Raw genomic sequence first — 17999 nt, 5'->3', positions numbered from 1 at the left:
ATTATAAGAACAGTAAATTTTCAAATATAATATTCATGTGATTCCTCATAACACTAGAGATAGAGAAGATAGGAACTCCTCCCACAGAGACAGTGTCTCTGTAGACAAAGATCAGAGAGGAATGACAACCAAAGATTAAGGAGTCATGCTTACAATTACAGCAACAATAAAATGGCTTTGTAATATGCCTAAAGATAAGGACACGGTTAAGAATTCATAAATAGTTTCCACTGGACCAGAAATATGCACAGTACAAGGGGGGAGGAAAATCAATAATTTCTAAAAATGTTTCCATCTAACCAAGTAAAACAAGTATGAAACTTAAAAATACTTTCTAGAAACTATAAAGTACTGTAACAGAAACCTAAAAGAGCAGAGTTTACCTTGCAGGTGGTGAACTTTGCTCATCTACCACATGTACATCCTTACTGGGCTGTGCTACCACAGGGACATCCTTGCTGGGCTGTTCTGCCATGGGCATATCTTCATTGGACTGTTCTTCATGCTTAATTGCTTGAAGTTTTAGAAGACAGGAAGGAGATACTTAATTTTCCAAAGTACTAGAAGCAGTCCCAGATGCTTTTTTAAAGGCAAAGATTTAACAAAAGAAGTCCAATTTGAAAATATAAACAGACATCAATGCAAAAAGAAAATAACCAGTAACCTTAATCAAAACTAACCAAACCAAACTAAAACAAACCTTACCAAAACTCTTAACCTGCAACCCATCAACTAACAAGTATTTGCCAGACAAGTCTGCAACCTTACTATACTAACTTGATTATATTAACCTAGTAGTTATAAACTGTATTAAGGAATGAATAACTAGCTCTAGCTTAGGAGGAAAACGCTTATAAACAATTCCAAATGCCAAAAAACATGTTTCATACCAATATTAGCATCCACATCAGACAGCCCAGTGTAACTAGAGTTGGTAGTTACTGACAGTACAGGTTCTTTGTCTACTTCATATGTCACAGTATGTTCTTCAACATCCTGGCTCTGGGAGAGTTCCAGAACTCCAAAGCCCAACTGTGATGAGGCAGGATCTAGAAACAAAACCCCAAGAAGTTAGGTAGCATCCCACAATATTATGCACTGTGTAAGGTCCTGTCCCTTAGCAAAACAAAAAGGTCATTTTAAGTCCTTCACAAGAAAGCCCTGCCTCCAAAGTTTTTCAAAATAAACTCAAGAATAAAGGCACTAAAAGTGAAAGGGAAAAATACATAACGAAACAAAAATTACATATTCTAAAACCTTCTGAGCACCTAACATATAGGTAGACTATGTCTACTTTCTGAAGATATACATAAACCATACCCACACACACAGTAATTCAGATTATACTTCCACCCACAAAGCATACATTCCCAAAATATTTGAAAACCAAATGTAACAAGAAAAAGAGTCAATATGCAGAAAGAGAGCTATCCAATGAGCATCAAATTCCTGAACATCAAATTAGGGGGAATATCTTAGACAAATGCGATTTTCTTAATGACTATCCTCATTTTAATGATGAGAAATCTATAACCTGCCAACAAAGAGAAATTTGGATATCTTCATGCTTATGTGAAAGGGACTTAGAACAATCTACTATCTAGATAAAGGCATAAAGCTACCTTCAGCACCAAGGGAGCGTGTGGTAGTATCATCTCTAATATCTTCTTCCTTTTCCTCCTTCTCCTTCTCTTCTACCTCTTCTTCTTTCTCTTCTCCCACAGGAGGAGCAGATTCCACTGACATTCCCAAAACACTACATGGAAAGACACAATCATGTGTTCTCAGATAGGTTGGGACACTTTGCTCAAAGCACTCTTCTAAATTTATTGTAACAGCCCACACACCAACCACCTCTTACGCAAATGTGAAAAAAGTAAAAAGCCTCGCCCCCATCAGTGCTTCTTTCTACAGAAAGCACCTGAAAGGATAACAACTCAAAACGCTGCACTGAATTAAAGAACACAAATATTTAACAGAAGAAAGGCATAAACACATTTGAGTTTTCACTTTCTCCGAAAAAATATAAACAGGGAGAGAAAAACCTTACTCTCAAGAGAATAACTGACAAGTGACACAGTAAGATATGCATTGGATATGCAGTGAAGGGACTCAAAGATACATCAGCTGAACCAGACACAGTTCACCAAAATATTTAAGAAAATTTTTTAATGTTTATTTATTTTTGAGAGAGAGAGAGAGTGAGTGCGGGGGAGGGTCAGAGAGAGAGAGGGACACAGAATCCGAAGCAGGCTCCAGGCTCCAAGCTGTGAGCACAGAGCCTGACCCGGGGCTCAAACTCATAGACCACGAGATCATGGCCTGACCCAAAGTCAGAAGCTTAGCCGACTAAACCACCCAGGGTCCCTACACAAAAATATGTTGGTATGAAAATCTTAGACTACATACATAGAACCAGAATGTCTGAATAAAATTCTGGTAAAAGGCCTGTATATTTAGAAGAAGTTAAGATTACAGGTCAAAAAACATAAAAGACAACAATCAGGAAAAAATACTACAACAAATAGAACAAAATAACAGTCTCCCTAAAATAGAAGGAATTCACATGAAGAACCCCAAGACATAGGTGAACAGACAGACAACTCATAAAAAAGGAATATAAGTATCTTAAACATGTAGGAAAATAGAGAAAACAACTGTTGCCCATCAAATTGGGAAAAAAAATTGTCAATACTATACTACTATTCAGTGCTACCCAAACCTGAGATAAGCACTATCATATACTGTTTACGAGACTCAACCATTGAGTTTACTATAAACTAATAGAATGTTTCTGGAGAACATTTGGAACATTTGGAAAAATGTTTCTAAAAAAACCTCCAAAACAATGTATACACCTAATAATTCCTTTTTTTTTTTTTAATTTTTTTTTAACCTTTATTTATTTTTGAAACAGAGAGAGACAAAGCATGAACGGGGGAGGGTCAGGGAGAGGGAGACACAGAATCTGAAACAGGCTCCAGGCTCTGAGCTGTGAGCACAGAGCCCAACACGGGGCTCGAACTCACGGACCGTGAGATCATGACCTGAGCCGAAGTCGGCCGCTTAACCGGCTGAGCCACCCAGGCGCCCCTACACCTAATAATTTCAATAATTTCAATTTTAAGAAATAATTTGAAATGTAGAAAAATCCTTGTGCAAACTTATTTCTCAATGTTTACTGTAATTAAGAGATACCTAGGGGCGCCTGGGTGGCTTAGTCAGTTAAGTGGCCAACTTCAGCTCAGGTCATGATCTCGTGGTTCATGAGTTTGAGCCCCTCTTTGGGCTCTGTGCTGACAGCTCAGAGACTAGAGCCTGCTTTGGATTTCGTGTCTCCCTCTTTCTCTGCCCCTCACCCACTCACCCTCTGTGTCTCTCTCATAAATAAACATTAAAAAAAATTTTTTTTAACTTTTAAAAGAAAAAAACTTCAGTAAACTTATTAAGAGTTTTAACTGTCGGGGCGCCTAGGTGGCTCAGTCGGTTAAGCAGCCAACTTTGGCTCAGGTCATGATCTCACAGTTCATGAGTTCAAGCTCCACATCAGGCTCTGTGCTGACAGCTCAGAGCCTGGAGCCTGCTTCAGATTCTGTGTCTCCCTCTGTCTCTGCTCCTCCCCCACTCATGCTCTGTCTCTCTCTCTCTCTCTCAAAAAAGAATAAATGTTAAAAAAATTAAAAAAAAAAAAGTCTTAACTGTCATGGGAAAAACTCCATGTTGTTAAGCAAAAGAGTCAGCAAACACAAAATTTTACTCTACACATGTCTGCTATCAAGTGTGCACACAAAAAAAGAAGGAAAATATGTCAAAATGTTTACAGCAATTAGCCTCTGGGTGGCAGAATTATAGATAACATTTTTTGCTTCCTTGAAGCTTTCTACACATTTAATTATTTCATATAAAGACTACTAAGCAGAACTATACTGAGCATAAAGAGGTGAAAACATAAATTTGCAAAGTTAGGGGACCATGACCCAAGGAAAAGGGACTAGTAAAGATTTTCACACACAAAAAATAGAACATTACCTATGTAACCAGGAAGACTAGTTACATAACCTCAGGAAATATAGCCCCAAGTTGAGTTTCTTGGGAAACAAAGTCCAAGAGCAAACATGACAAAATGTAGAAGAGCAATGAAAGACAGCACAAACCACATACTTTGGCTCTTCTTCAGTCTCCTTTAGTGGTTTTCCTTCATGTCCCTCCCTGACCTCTAAGTTCAGTGAGTCCTTGGAGCTCTTCTCCATCTTTACTCACCTCCTTAATGATCTTACCCAGGCTCATGGCTTTGAATATCATCCACATGCTTATGACTTTGCAATTTTAATCTCCAGCTTAAGACATTCCCCCTGAGCTCCATCCAGACTTGCACATCATCAAGTGTCTCCAATTGTTTATTGAAAAGGGAGCTCAACTTCAACATGTCTAAACCTGACCTTCTCCTCTTGCAGTCTTTTTCCATCTCATCTAGCAGCAACCCCATTCTTCTAATACTCAAACCAAAAATGCAGAATCATTGTTACCTCCTTCCTCTCATACTCCACCATCCAATCAGCCTTTGAATCCTATTTTCAAAAAACCCAGAATCTCACCACTCCTCATCTACTTCTACTCTGGTGTAGCCACAGTCATTTTGCCTAAATTATTTCAATAGTCTCCTACTTGGTCGTCCTGCCTCTGCCCTTGCTCCTCCTTCAGTCCATTCTCCTTTTTAATTTAAATGGATTTTAAATTTTGTCTCCAGCTTTATCAAGGTACAATCAACAAATAAAAATTGTACCCTCTTCTGTCTACTCTTGATCCAGCAGCCACAGTGATCCTATTAAAATCTAAGTCAGATCATGTCATTCCTCTGTTCAAAACCCTTAAATGCCTTCCTATCTCAACAAGAGTTAACAGCTGACTTCCTCACAGTAACCCATAAGGCCTTACATATTCTGGTTCCCCCTACTTTTCTGACCTCTTCTCCCAATTCTCTCCATCACTCTACTCCAGCCATGCTAAACTCCTTGCCATTTCTCAAATATTCCAGGCACACTCCTAACTCAAGTCCTTTGCACTTGGCTGTTCTCTATGCAATGATTGCACTTACCCCAGATAACAGCAGAGATCACTTACTTAAGAACTTTCTTAATGTTTTTTTTTATTTTTGAGAGACAGAGCACAAGCAGGGGAGGGGCAAAGAGAGAAGGAGACACAGAATCCAAAGCAGGCTCCAGGCTCTGAGCTGTGAGCACAGAGCCCTATGCGGGGCTTGAACTCATAGACCTTGAGATCATGACCTGAGCCAAAGGCGGACACTTAACTGACTGAGACACCCAGGCACCCCACTCAAGAACTTTTAATCAAATGTGTTATCAGCCAAGCATTCCCTAAGTCACCCTATCTAAACTTGCAACTCCTTTGATGTTTCCTATCCCCTTCTCTGCTATATTTTTCTCTTCAGCCCTTATCAGTTTCTAACATACTATTTACTTATTGATCATGTATTGCTATATCCCATACAAGAATGTAAGCTACATTAAGGTCTACGATTTTTTTTTCTGATCCTCTGCATCTCCAAAATTCAACAATGCTTGGCATATAGGAAATATCCAATAAATATTTGTAAAATGATCAGGTGAATCCAAACAGGCTTGAAATAAATCAGATTATAGGCAAAAAACCCCAGTCCTAATGGTTAAACTTTTCTCCACTGTCTAAAGCTAATGGAAAGGAAAACAAAGGTTTAAATACATTATTTAGAAGTACATGGGGCGCCTGGGTGGCTCAGTCGGTTGAGCGTCCGACTTCGCTCAGGTCACGATCTCACAGTCCGTGAGTTCGAGCCCCGCATCAGGCTCTGTGCTGACAGCTCGGAGCCTGGAGCCTGCTTCAGATTCTGTGTCTCCCTCTCTCTCTGGCCCTCCCCCCGTTCATGCTCTGTCTCTCTCTGTCTCAAAAATAAATACATGTTAAAAAAAAATTAAAAAAAAAAAAAGAAGTACAAAAGTAGCTGACAGAAAAACTAAAATAATTATCAATAATTGGGAGCGTATGGAGTTAAATCCTCATCTTTCATTATGGAATTCAATTGTCTTAATTTGATAAAATAAGAAATGGCAGTATTAGTTTTACAATATTGTAAAATATTAGTTTTACAACAGTATTAAGCACCAGGAAGATAACCTCTCCAAGAAGTTAAAACACACTTACAGCGTAGCCTCTGTGAAAGGACACCCAGGGTGGGAAAGGACTCTGCTTTTAATTATGTTATTTTTTTTTTTTTAATTTTTAAAAATTTTTTAACGTTTTATTTATTTTTGAGACAGGGAGAGACAGAGCATGAACAGGGGAGGGTCAGAGAGAGGGAGACACAGAATCTGAAACAGGCTCCAGGCTCTGAGCTGTCAGCACAGAGCCCAACGCGGGACTCGAACTCACGGACCGCGAGATCATGACCTGAGCCGAAGTCGGCCGCTTAACCGACTGAGCCACCCAGGCACCCCAATTATGTTATTTTTAAAATAAATTATGTATTTATATTACTCTGTTAAAAATATTTGACAGATCTCACTAAAATTAAAAAACCGCTCTGTGAAAAACCTTCTGAAGAGGATGAAAAGATAAACTAGAGTGAGAGAAAATATGTGCAAACCAGATAGCCTACAAAGGACTAATAACTAGAATATATAAAGAACTCTAAAAACACAATTTTTAAAAATCCAATTAGAAAATGGACAGAAGACATGAACAAACATTTCCTTGAAAAGGATGTACAGATGGCAAATAAGCACATCAAAAGATTTTCAACATCATTTACCACTAGGGAATGCAAATGAAAATAATGTGATATCACTACATATTTATCAGAACGGTCATAATAAGAAATTGTGACAACACCAAATGCTGGTAAAAATGGAGAGAGACTCGATCTCTTACACTGCTAGTGAAACTATATAATGGTATAGTTACTCCAGAAAGAATTTGGCAATTCTTAAAAAACTAAATATACAACTACCAAACAGCCCAGCAATTTCCCAATGGCCATTTATCCCAGAGATAGAAAGATTATGTTCACTTAAAAACTAGCACACAAAAGGTCAGAGCAACTTTATTTGCAATAGCCAAAACCCAGATCAATCCAGCTCTCCTGCAACAGGTAAACGGTTAAACTGTGGTATATCCATACCATGGAACAACTACTGGGCAATAAAAAGTAATGAACCACTAATATATGCAACAATTTGGACAGATCTCCCAGGAGTTATGCTGACTGGTGGTGGGGGGGGGAGCGGGGAGGGAAGCCAATCCCAAAAGGTTAATGTATGATCCCATTTACATAACATTTCGAAATGACAAAATATTACAAAGGACAGTCTTAATTAGCGATTGCCAGGAGTTCAGGTAAGACAAAGAGGTGAACATGGTTATAAAAAGGCAGATACAGAGGTAACTAGACTTTATAAACATTCACATACATGAATACAAGTAAAAGTGGGGAAACTTAAATCATTCAGTAGATTTTATCAATACAGATATCCTGGTTAATATACTATAGTTTTGCAAAACGTTACCATTTGGGCAAAGTTTATAAAGGATCTCTACATACTATTTCTTACAACTGCATGTGAATCTATAATTATCTCAATTTTTTAAAATGTTTAACAGAGAAGGGCACCTGGCTGGCTCAGTCAGTGGAGCATGCAACTCTTGATCTTGGGGTTGTGAGTTAGAATCCCATGCTGGATGTAAAGAATACTTAAAAATAAAATCTTTAAAACAATAAAATAAAATGTTTAACAGGGAAATAAAACGATCTATATTTCTTTAGTATATTTTAGGATGCTCCATGTTTAGGACCATCAGCTTAGATCAACCGAACACTAGGTAAGAGAGGAAGATTTTTTTGGAATTTTATGCAAAAAGTTCACAAGCAGCTTTTTAAAAAATACTTGCATTAACGAATAAATACATACAAACGGAGATCAATATACCTGTGTTTTGAAGAACTTTCATTCTCTTGGAATCAACCCCAAATCCTTTCTAGATTCATGGCCTTTGCACTTGCAGTTCCCTCTGGAAAGCTCCTCCTCCCACCAGCCACTCTTCTCCCCAGCTCTTCAAACATGTCTAACAAATTCATATTTATAGTTTAGATCACATTCCTCAAAGAGGCTTACCCCTATCACACAGATTAGGTCATATTTTCTTTCTTTCCTCCCTCTTTGAAATAACAATTGTAACTGAATAGCTGTTTATGTAATGATTTAACACCTTTCTCCCTGTTAAATTATAAGTTCCATGATGGCAAAGCCCCTTTAAAACACCTTACCACAGTGCCTGCACATTTCCTGAATATAAACGTTCAAGGTTTTTTGGTTTTTGTTTTGTTTTGTTTTGTTTTTTTAGGGAAAGGGCAACACATCAATGCAAAAAGGGAAAAGTGATAGTATGGGACTTCTCTAACAGCACTGCTTCACTTATGAGGGGTATACATACTTCCTGCCCCCACTGGTTCAAACCAAGGTGCTGGGCCACAAAAACACAAATAACTTTGGCACATGTTCACTTTGAAGTATCATAAATTTAAATGCCTACAGAAAGCAAAACAAGGTAACAAAAAGGGGTGAGGTGGCTAAGAACAAAAGCAAAAGTACTGCAATAAAAGATGAATAATTAACTTCAGTGTGCATGTACAATAGTGAATTGTAGGGACTAGGACAGACCAGAGCACTCATGCTCACCTATGCAGAGGTTAGCTGCTACTCACAGCTCCAGGCAAATGTTACCAATAATACAAAAGTTGCATTACCTCTGGACTAGTAATGCCAGAAGCTGAAAATCCAAGTTTTATGTAAAATTTCCCCATTTAAAATTCTATCAATTATTTCAAATATATTTTACAACCATGTGTGGGCCAAAGACAAGCCACCTGCAGGTCAAAATAAGCCCACCAATTTGCAGATTGTTCCAAAGCACCCACTAATAATTTGGGAGAAAAAACTTATGTGCAAACAGAGTATTAAATAGAAGGCAAAAAAAAGGGGGTGGGAGGGCATTTATTTTTTACATAAAACCACAGTCTTTCACCACCTCAACCTGACATTCTCCTCTTTGACTAGCTCCCTTTTCCTACTCAGCCACCACAAGGCTCCTGAAGATATCTAAGTTCTCTTTTGATTTTAGTAATTTTAGGCAGAAGACTAAGAAGCACTGAATAGTAAAAAAGAAAGAGAAGGCACTGGAGTCAGGAGGGCTCAGAGCTCAGTTGCCACTTATAAGCAATATATTCTAGAATAAGTTATCTAACATCTTCACCCATCAGTTTCCCCCTCTATGTAATGGAAAGAATATAATGTCTTCACTGTACAGCTGCTCTAAGGATGAAATTAAATGGGAATATGTATCAAACATCCAATCCTGACAGAGGATCCTATCCTAACAAAGGATAAACTCAAAAAATGGACAATGTAAAACTACCCATAAGACAAAGTAAAAATTGAATACTGTTTAGGGTATGAATTAATAAACATCCTGGGTCTAAAACTGGTAATTTAGCTGGCAGATGGAAAGCATGCCTAATAGTTTTGATAATATGCCTAAAAATTTTTTGATTATTTTTTCCATTAAGTCATATCTATGCTAAGAATGAAGAATGATTATTTATTTTACGTGTACAATACAAATCACAATTTGAATACTACAAGTGTAAAAAATTATTACCTTCACAAAAGAGGTTCTGGCTATCAGTACTAATGTACCAGTGAATATGATCCTCAACTCCCACTATCTAATTCACAAAAATAAGATTAATCCCTTTATCGTTGGGATGAGGCAATAGGTACAGATAAAAGAAATGATCCATTAATAAATTTAAATAAATTCCTTCCAACACTAGTATACCTGGTTGTCCTGTTTGGCTGAGGTAACTGTTCAATGACCTGACTGATGGTACCACCTGTGTCCAAATGAGAAGAATCCATAGAGTCTGAAAAAAAAGAGTGGACATTAGTACAAAAGGCATTTACTACCAAACTTTAATACCAAACTTTAATACAAATTCAGAAATGTAGACAATATCAATCTAATCATCTACATTAAAAAATCAACTTTCTGGGGCACCTGGATGGCTCAATCGGTTAAGCATCCAACTTCAGCTCAGGTTGTGAGTTCAAGCCCTGCATCAGGCTCTCTACTGTCAGCACAGAGCCGGCTTTGGATCCTCTGTCCCCCTCTCCTTCTCCCTCTCTGCCCCTTCCCCTCTGGGTCTCTCTCTCAAAATAAATAAATAAGCTTAAAAAAAAAACAAAAAACTTTCTGAGTGCTTTATACGCATTCACCACAACCACATAATGTTTAGATCAACCCAATTACAACAAGAGCACTCTTGCAAAAGGGACTATTAGCTTTAAACATCTTACCTGCAGCTTTGTTTTCTTTCAGATGCTCATTGAACCCACTATTACTATCTCCTTGTTCTTCTCCAGCTGTTTGTTCAGGATTGGACACAACATCCTAAAAAACATACATACATAATATCCCTACTACATATGGAATAATCCAAAATAAGGCATACTTTTGTGAATGTGTTGATTTTGTTTTTCCAACCAATTTTATCCAAAAGATAGAGATCTCCTAAGTACTTAGATTTGCTAATTGTTCTTGATTAGATAAAAAAATAATTTTTCCTCAATCCTTTCCAAACAAGATTATCACTCACCAACACAGGGTTCTCTTTGTGTGTCTGTAGATTAGGAAGGTGTCGAGATAGCAGACTAAAGCGAGAACCAGAATCATCTTCTAGAACCTGGCTTTCAGGCTGAGAATCTTCAATTATCAGGCAAGGAGTGTCTTGCTGAGAGAAATCTGAATCCAACTGACTTCCAGTAGGGTCCATCTGCTCCCCTGGTATGGAATAACAAAAGATCAGTTCTGTGTAACCTACTAGCTTTCCTCTCGCAGTCTGAGCTTAAATAATGGGGCGGAGGTGCAAGAACTAGGAAAAGGGACCAGTCTAGGACTCCAATTAGATTATATTTATAATCGCTGCAAACACTTTCCTATCAAACCTCCCAAGGCCTTATTTCCTCGTTATTTACTATCAGTCTGCCAATCCCTCTCTTCCTCTTCTTTTCCATCACCTTCCCGTAGACACCCTTTCCCCTCCTTCCTAACCTCTTCTCTCCCCGCCTCTTTTTCCATCCCCCACAACTCTCCCTACGTCTTTCTGGCGCCTCTACCGCCCCCCAAAAGGCTGCTTTGTAATCTCTGTTCGCCAGAACACTCACAGCCCTTCACGTTTACTCAAGACCACCCAGCCTTCTTAGCTACTGCTTCCCCACCCCCTCCTCAGGGCCCTCCAACCCTTTCCCCGTCACCGCCGCCATGCTTGCCACCCCGCCCCCTCCGGTCAGCCATCCCTTCAGACCCGAAACCCAAGCCTTCAGAGCTCACTGCGCCCCCACTTTCTGCAAACGGTACCAGGCATCCCAGCGGGAGATCACTCGCGCTCGAGCTAGAGGTCTCTGCACGCTCCCCAGCTCCCTCCAGCTCGATCCCCAGGTCGCCGCTGTAGCCACCGCCGCCACCGGCCGCGAACTCCCCCTTTTCCCGTCGCGTCACGCAGTACCGGCTCGCCCATTCGCTGCTGCTGCCCGCCACTCAAGAAGCCCTGTGGATGATTCGAGGTTGAGGCAGAGTGCCCCGCCCCACGTAAGAAAAAGGAACACCGCGGCGTGTTTCCATGGTAGCATGGACGTTGCAGGCCCTCCCCCTAGTACAGCCAGAGAATGACAGTATCCTTGAACCGAAGGGACCTTGAGAGGGCGTGAAATATATTCCCCTGCCTCCAGGACAATTGTGTGTACCACTACTCAGATAGAAGAGACTTCTTTTCTATCGTTCATGCACTTTGAGGCTCCTTCTCTTACCTTCTTCCGTAGAAAAGCAGAGGGTTCCCCAATTTCTAATAAAAGGGCAAAGACGAGGATCCAGGATGGCTAGTACTTCAGAGCTGGTGAAACTGAAGACAGACAGGATGCTTGGGGTTTTACCTGTGTCACTTAGAATCCCTTTTGTGGGCCTCTAACTGAATTCGAGGGCCTCACATTATGCCTCTGACAGTTTAGGTTTGGTTTGGGTTTTTTTTTTCCTTTACATTGTCTGAGGTCCCCAATAAAGCATATTTTTTCCCATTGCCCTCTGCAGTCTGGAACGTAGGTCAAGCTTCACATTCGCTTATCATTGCCCTCTCTTTTATGAGATTGAAACCTAAGGAGACTATAGCCCCAGACCTTTTTTTGCACTTCCCATTGAATTAAGCAGGGTGATTCTCAGACTCCGTGGAGAAGAGAACAGCTGCCGCCCCTTTAACTACATGACCTCAAAAATCCCTCCCAAGCCTTGAGAGTCTATTATCCTAATTATGGTGCCAGGGTCTTATAGAAGGTGTGGCAGCTGGGACTTGTTTTAATGAACTAGACACCATAAGGAATATATGCTTTGTTTTATTTAAGTGGTGGTTGGATCTAGAATGGAATTCTAGCTAGAGCAGCTGTCAGTGGGGAAAGTACCTAGCACACCGCCAAGCACATACATAGCTAGCATTCAGTAGGAGGTAGTTTTCTGTCTCTACCCCAGGTTCAGAATGACTTAGGTATAGCCCAATCATGATTTTCCAATATTCTAAATGCCCAATTTAGTACCTTATATAAACTAAGAGAAAGTGGAGCTTCCTATAAATCAGTCTTCTCCCTGCTTTTATAAATTACAGTGATCACATTTTTTAAAACAAAAATCAAAGCATATCATGTGAATATATGCTACTTATAGAAACAAAAGGACAGAACCTTTGAAATGAAACTGTCCTGAAAAACCTAGAATCTGTTGTTGCTGTAACTAGAATACAATTAGGGTCCCTGGAATGTTTTAATAGTGGAACAAAAATAGAATAGAACACACAGAGACACATCCCACTTCTTAATCTTGAAATCATTTATAATTGATTCCTCCTTTCCTCCACTCCTAATGCTGCAGAAGACCAGTGACCAAATAAATTTAATCCTGAAAGCACCAGGGCAGGTCGATATTAAAAACACTAGGTAGACAAAGTAAATTCATCTGCTCCATTTGTGAGGGCTCAAACAACGAGTTCCTATTGTGGGCAAATCTTGATCTCAATTCCCATAAAAATACCCCAAAAGTCACTACACTTTTGCTCTTTTCTGTCCTGCTATTGCATTTCCCCTCCCCAAGTAAGACATAAATAAATAGGCCTTCTTGATTATTTGAAAAGCAAATTGCATGTGTTTGTTAAAACTCACAAAACTCTACACCAAAAAGGGTAAATTCAACCTCAATAAACATGACTAAAACTAAATAAGTAAATAAGACTGAGCCATTCCCATTACCAAATAAAACTGTGAAGAAAAACGGTGAATTCCTTGTTAGGCAGTATAACAATTAAATTAATCATTACATTACCCAGAAAGATTAGAAAATGCAGGCAGGATGGTTACCCACTGAGACTGACTGATTGTGGTTAGATGAGCAAAAGGCCTTTGTTGACTCCTAGGCTGCAAAGGACATCAGCACCGCTACCCACCTGCATGTACATCTTTAGCTAAGCCACCTCAGTAGAGAGAAATCTAATCTACCTCTAAAGACAAGAAAATCCTATCAGACTTTATGTTAACTCACTTTAAAATTTAATAAACCTCATTGTCAGAAATTTTTATTCCAATCATCTAACCTAAATCCTTTGTTCTAGAGCTTAAAGCCATTTCCTCTCATATTGTCTTTAATTGATAATTCATTTTAAAACCTGGATAAATTTTTGTATGGCTGGAATCATTTCACCTGGTCCAATAATTCCATAATATATTTCAACCAATGAAACAATAAATAGAAGTGTTATAAATCTAATTTGTTAGTCTTTTTCTGAGGTCTTCTCACAGACTTCTCTAAGCAAAAGAACCCCAGGTGGCTTAAATCTACCACACAGACACTATTTACCAACCTTTAAATTTGCTTCATTATTTTCGTCTGGAAACTCAGTTTGGGAGTTCAGTGGCAGAGAACCTTACTGATGATACGACAAGTACTGAATTTGATGAAAAATTATTACATATCCCTTTTAAGCAGCCATACTCAAGTATTACATTCTGACTTATATTTATTTTTTTTTAATTTTTTTTTAATGTTTATTTATTTTTGAGACAGAGAGAGGCAGAGCATGAACGGGGGAGGGTCAGAGAGAGCGGGAGACACAGGATCAGAAGCAGGCTCCAGGCTCTGAGCTGTCAGCACAGAGCCCGACACGGGGCTCGAATTCACGGACCGCGAGATCGTGACCTGAGCCGAAGTCGGAAGCTCAACCGACTGAGCCACCCAGGCGCCCCACTTATATTTATATATAATTGATTTCAACCCCTAAGATGCCTTCTGTTGTACCTGGACCTATACAATCATGTCCAGTCATATACCAATGATATAATTAATAACATGTATCATATTTTCACTATATGGCAGGCATTGTGGTCTGTTTTACATTCATTACCTCACCTAAAAGCCTCATAACTCTCTGAGGGTTACAGATGAGGGCACTAAGGTTTAGAGATGAGATAATTTGTGTAATGTGTTAGAGCTAGCAAGGGAGAGGGTCAGAATTTAAACACAATCCCTAGTGTTCTAGGCATTCATAAGAATAAATTAAAATAATATGAAGAAAACAGAGGAGAAATTGAAAAGTTGTCAGCTCCACATCCTTATGTAGAATTTAAGTCAACAAAGAGGTGATGATATAATTAAAATGTGAAAGCAAATTGCTTAAGGTACTCAAAAATTGCCTATGATACTATATTATCTTCCTAACAATAGGCTGATAGACCTGGTACCTGCAACGCCTGTAGTGGAAGCAATCCCACTGGTCTGTATCTTATCTCTACAGAACTTCCTCCTGTTAATTTTAAGTAAACTTTTTATTTTGAAAAAAATATCAGAGCAACAGAAAAGTTGCAAAAATAGTATAATTAAAAAATAGTATAATGATCTCTTTCATAAACCCTTTCACCTAGATTCACACATTGTTAACATTTTGCCACATTACTCCTACTCAGTTTTTTTATTGTAATGTTAAAATATATATAACATAACATATATTGTTTTAACCATTTTTAAGTGTACAGTGCAATGGAAATAAGAGCATTCATGGTTATGCAACCATTACCACCATCCATCTCCAGAATTTTTTCATCTTCCCAAACTAAAACTCTGTACCCATTAAGCACTTACTCCCCATTCCTCCTTCCCTCCAGCCCCAGGCAACCACCATGCTACTTTCTGTCCCCATGAATTTAACAACTGTAGGTACCTCATATAAATGGAACCATACAATATTTGTCCTTTTGTGTCTGGCTTAGTTCATTTAGCATAACGTCCTTGAGATTCATCCATGTTGTAATCTTAGAAGCTTGTGTCAGAATTTCCTTCCTTATTAAGGCTGAATAATAGTCCACTGTATGCATATATCACATTTTTAAAAAATATTTTACTGTTAAGTAATCTCTCTACCCAACATGGGGCTCGAACTCATAACCTCAAGATCAAGAGTCACATGCTCTACCAACAGAGCCAGCCAGGTGCCCCTGTATAAATCCCTGTATATTTTGTTTCTCATCCTCGTTCATTGTAACCCACTTTTCTAATCTCTCCAGAGCCCCAATTTTGCCACACCCAAGTATCCATGAAACCCTGGAAGCACATTAGCAGAGCACACTGCCCCTTACATCTAGTGGCATTTTCTAGCCAGCCAATCAGCAATAGGCCTTATCAGCTTGAGTCTTCCTCAAACACACAATACCAAGCATAATTGTGACAGTAGTATTAGCTGCAGTTTTCTCCCTCCCACCTTTTCAAACATCTAACCTAAACAGTTGAACTCAGAAAAAAAAAAAAAAGGCTGGGGTTCAACTCCACCAGGAGCCACTTGGCCGCTTACCTGGAAACAGAAATGAAACATTATGGTATGGAGGAGGTGGGTGTTGGACGGAATCTTTGCCCATGTGAATACTGATGGAGACTACCACCCTCCCTTTGGTTTATTCCTCTTTTTCTAGCAGTACTCAAATCTCCATATCCTGGTAGCATCTTTCCTCCATTTTACTCTCCTATCAAGCTCTTGGACTTTCTGTTTCCTTCCCCTCCAAATTCCATTTTCTCCACACACACCAGTAACTCTATAATCCTTTGCAATCTGGCTCCAACCTCCATAAACCTGGTGCCTACCACAATTCCAGGCACAAAGCAGTTACTCTAAAAATCTTTGTTAATAACCAATTCTGAAAATTTCCTGTCAAATCACCTCATTAGCTTTGACTTTTATAGTATATGATGGTGTTCCTGATTCCCTCCTCCTTAAATTCTCATTCCGTGACTCCAGAGTTCCTGGCTTTCCTCCCTCTCAGCTTTCTTTCCAATCCATAACTTCCTGGAAGCCAGTACTACAGGATGAGAATTAAGAATTAAGAGTGGTATCAACATGCTACAACATGGATGGAACTTGAAAACATTATGCTAAGTAAAATAAGCCAGACACAAATGGACAAATATTGTATGATTCCATTTATATTATGTACATAGAACAGGCAAATTCATAGAGGCATAAAGGAGAATGGGGGGGAGGGAGGAAAAGGGAAGTTATTGTTTAAGGGGTACAGAGTTGTAGTTTGGGAAGATGAAAAAGTTCTGGAGATGGATGGTAGTGATGGTTGCAGAATGTGAACATACTTAATGCTACTGCACTGTACACTTAAACATGTTTAAATTGGTAAAGTTTATGTTATATGTATTGTACTACAATTTAAAAAGTTTTTGAATGAGACAAAACTAAATTTCGGTATTTAAAGATACACACCTAAGTCATAAATAATAATAATAATAATAATAATAATAATAATAATAAAGAAACTATATGATTAACAATAAAAGTCAGAACTAGTGGTTAATTTTAGAGGAGCTAAAGAGGTTTTAATTCTTTTTTTTTTTTTTAAGGGGTTTTAATTCTTTAAGAGGCAAGGGTGGTGATTGGAAATGTTCTAATTTTATTACCAGGAGCATTAACAGGTATACTATGTATAATTCATACCTTTGCACATTTATATTTTATTCATTTTTATGTGGGTTACATTTCATAATAAAGATGATTTAAAATAGGGGCGCCTGAGTGCCTCAGTTGGTTAAGCGTCCAACTCTTGGTTTTGGCTCAGGTCATGATCTCATAGTTCCTGAGACTAAGCCCCGCTTGGGATTCACTCTCTCCTCTCTCTCTCTCACTCTCCCAAAATAAATAAACTTTTTTAAAAAAAGGTGATTTAAAATAAATAAATGTCACTGATGCCAAAACTAGTAATGTGGTGGAAAAGAAGGTACTTACAAAGTCTCAAAGTATCTCCCTAAAATGTATTAAATTATTACAAACAGAAAGTAGTACATTTGCAGTGAAAAAAAATTCATGTTCACCAACGTAACCAAATGATTCCAGTTAACATCACTAGTAATGGGACAAAATACCATCATGTGTCACTTGATATGCTGCACCGAGAAGGAAATAACATCACTTTAATTGTATTCCTGCCAAAAATTTATTACCTGAATCTGACCATGAGGAGACATCACATAAACCTAAATTGATGGATGCTGTACAAATAACTAGCCAATATTCTTCAGAGGGAGACATAGGAAACAAAGAGAGAGAGAGAAGAAGAGAAAAACATGCCAAGATCAACAATGACAAAGAAAGACTGAGGAACTGAATCAGATTTGAGCAGACCTAGGAGATAAGACCCAAGACCATCAAATGCAACATGTAATCCGGAACTGAATCCCAGACAAGAACTCGGTTTTCCTTCTGCTACAAAGAACTCTAATATTAGCACTGATGATATCCGAATAAGGTATGTAGATTATATAATAGTGTTGAATCAATGTTATCTTCCTGATCTTGTAGTTGAAAGAGA

At 38.6% G+C, this 17999-nt stretch overlaps 1 protein-coding gene across 9 annotated transcripts in view; it reads right to left on the bottom strand.

Moving 5' to 3' along the window:
- TP53BP1 (tumor protein p53 binding protein 1) overlaps positions 1-17999 on the bottom strand; it is a 93381-nt gene that overhangs the window by 57176 nt on the left and 18206 nt on the right. For 7 of the 9 annotated variants that reach the window (XR_003423065.2, XR_008299205.1, XR_008299206.1 and 4 more), the window contains exons 2-8: positions 11467-11656; positions 10706-10890; positions 10407-10500; positions 9889-9973; positions 1623-1756; positions 891-1049; positions 384-513 (exon numbers count right to left, since the gene is read on the bottom strand). Coding sequence is in view for 6 of the 9 variants with exons in the window: in XM_027067088.2 (XP_026922889.2) it covers positions 384-513; positions 891-1049; positions 1623-1756; positions 9889-9973; positions 10407-10500; positions 10706-10890; positions 11467-11473 (794 nt within the window). In the remaining 3 variants the exon portion in view is untranslated. Of the gene's footprint in view, positions 1-383; positions 514-890; positions 1050-1622; positions 1757-7979; positions 8116-9708; positions 9727-9888; positions 9974-10406; positions 10501-10705; positions 10891-11466; positions 11657-17999 lie in introns of those variants that run through there. The other 2 variants (XM_027067087.2, XM_053224085.1) reach the window with 2 other exon arrangements.

The sequence above is a fragment of the Acinonyx jubatus genome, chromosome B3, assembly GCF_027475565.1.
Source record: "Acinonyx jubatus isolate Ajub_Pintada_27869175 chromosome B3, VMU_Ajub_asm_v1.0, whole genome shotgun sequence".
Lineage (NCBI taxonomy): Eukaryota > Metazoa > Chordata > Mammalia > Carnivora > Felidae > Acinonyx > Acinonyx jubatus.
The sequence above is the reverse complement of the archived record's forward strand: the minus strand, read 5'-3'. Positions and strand labels throughout refer to the sequence as shown.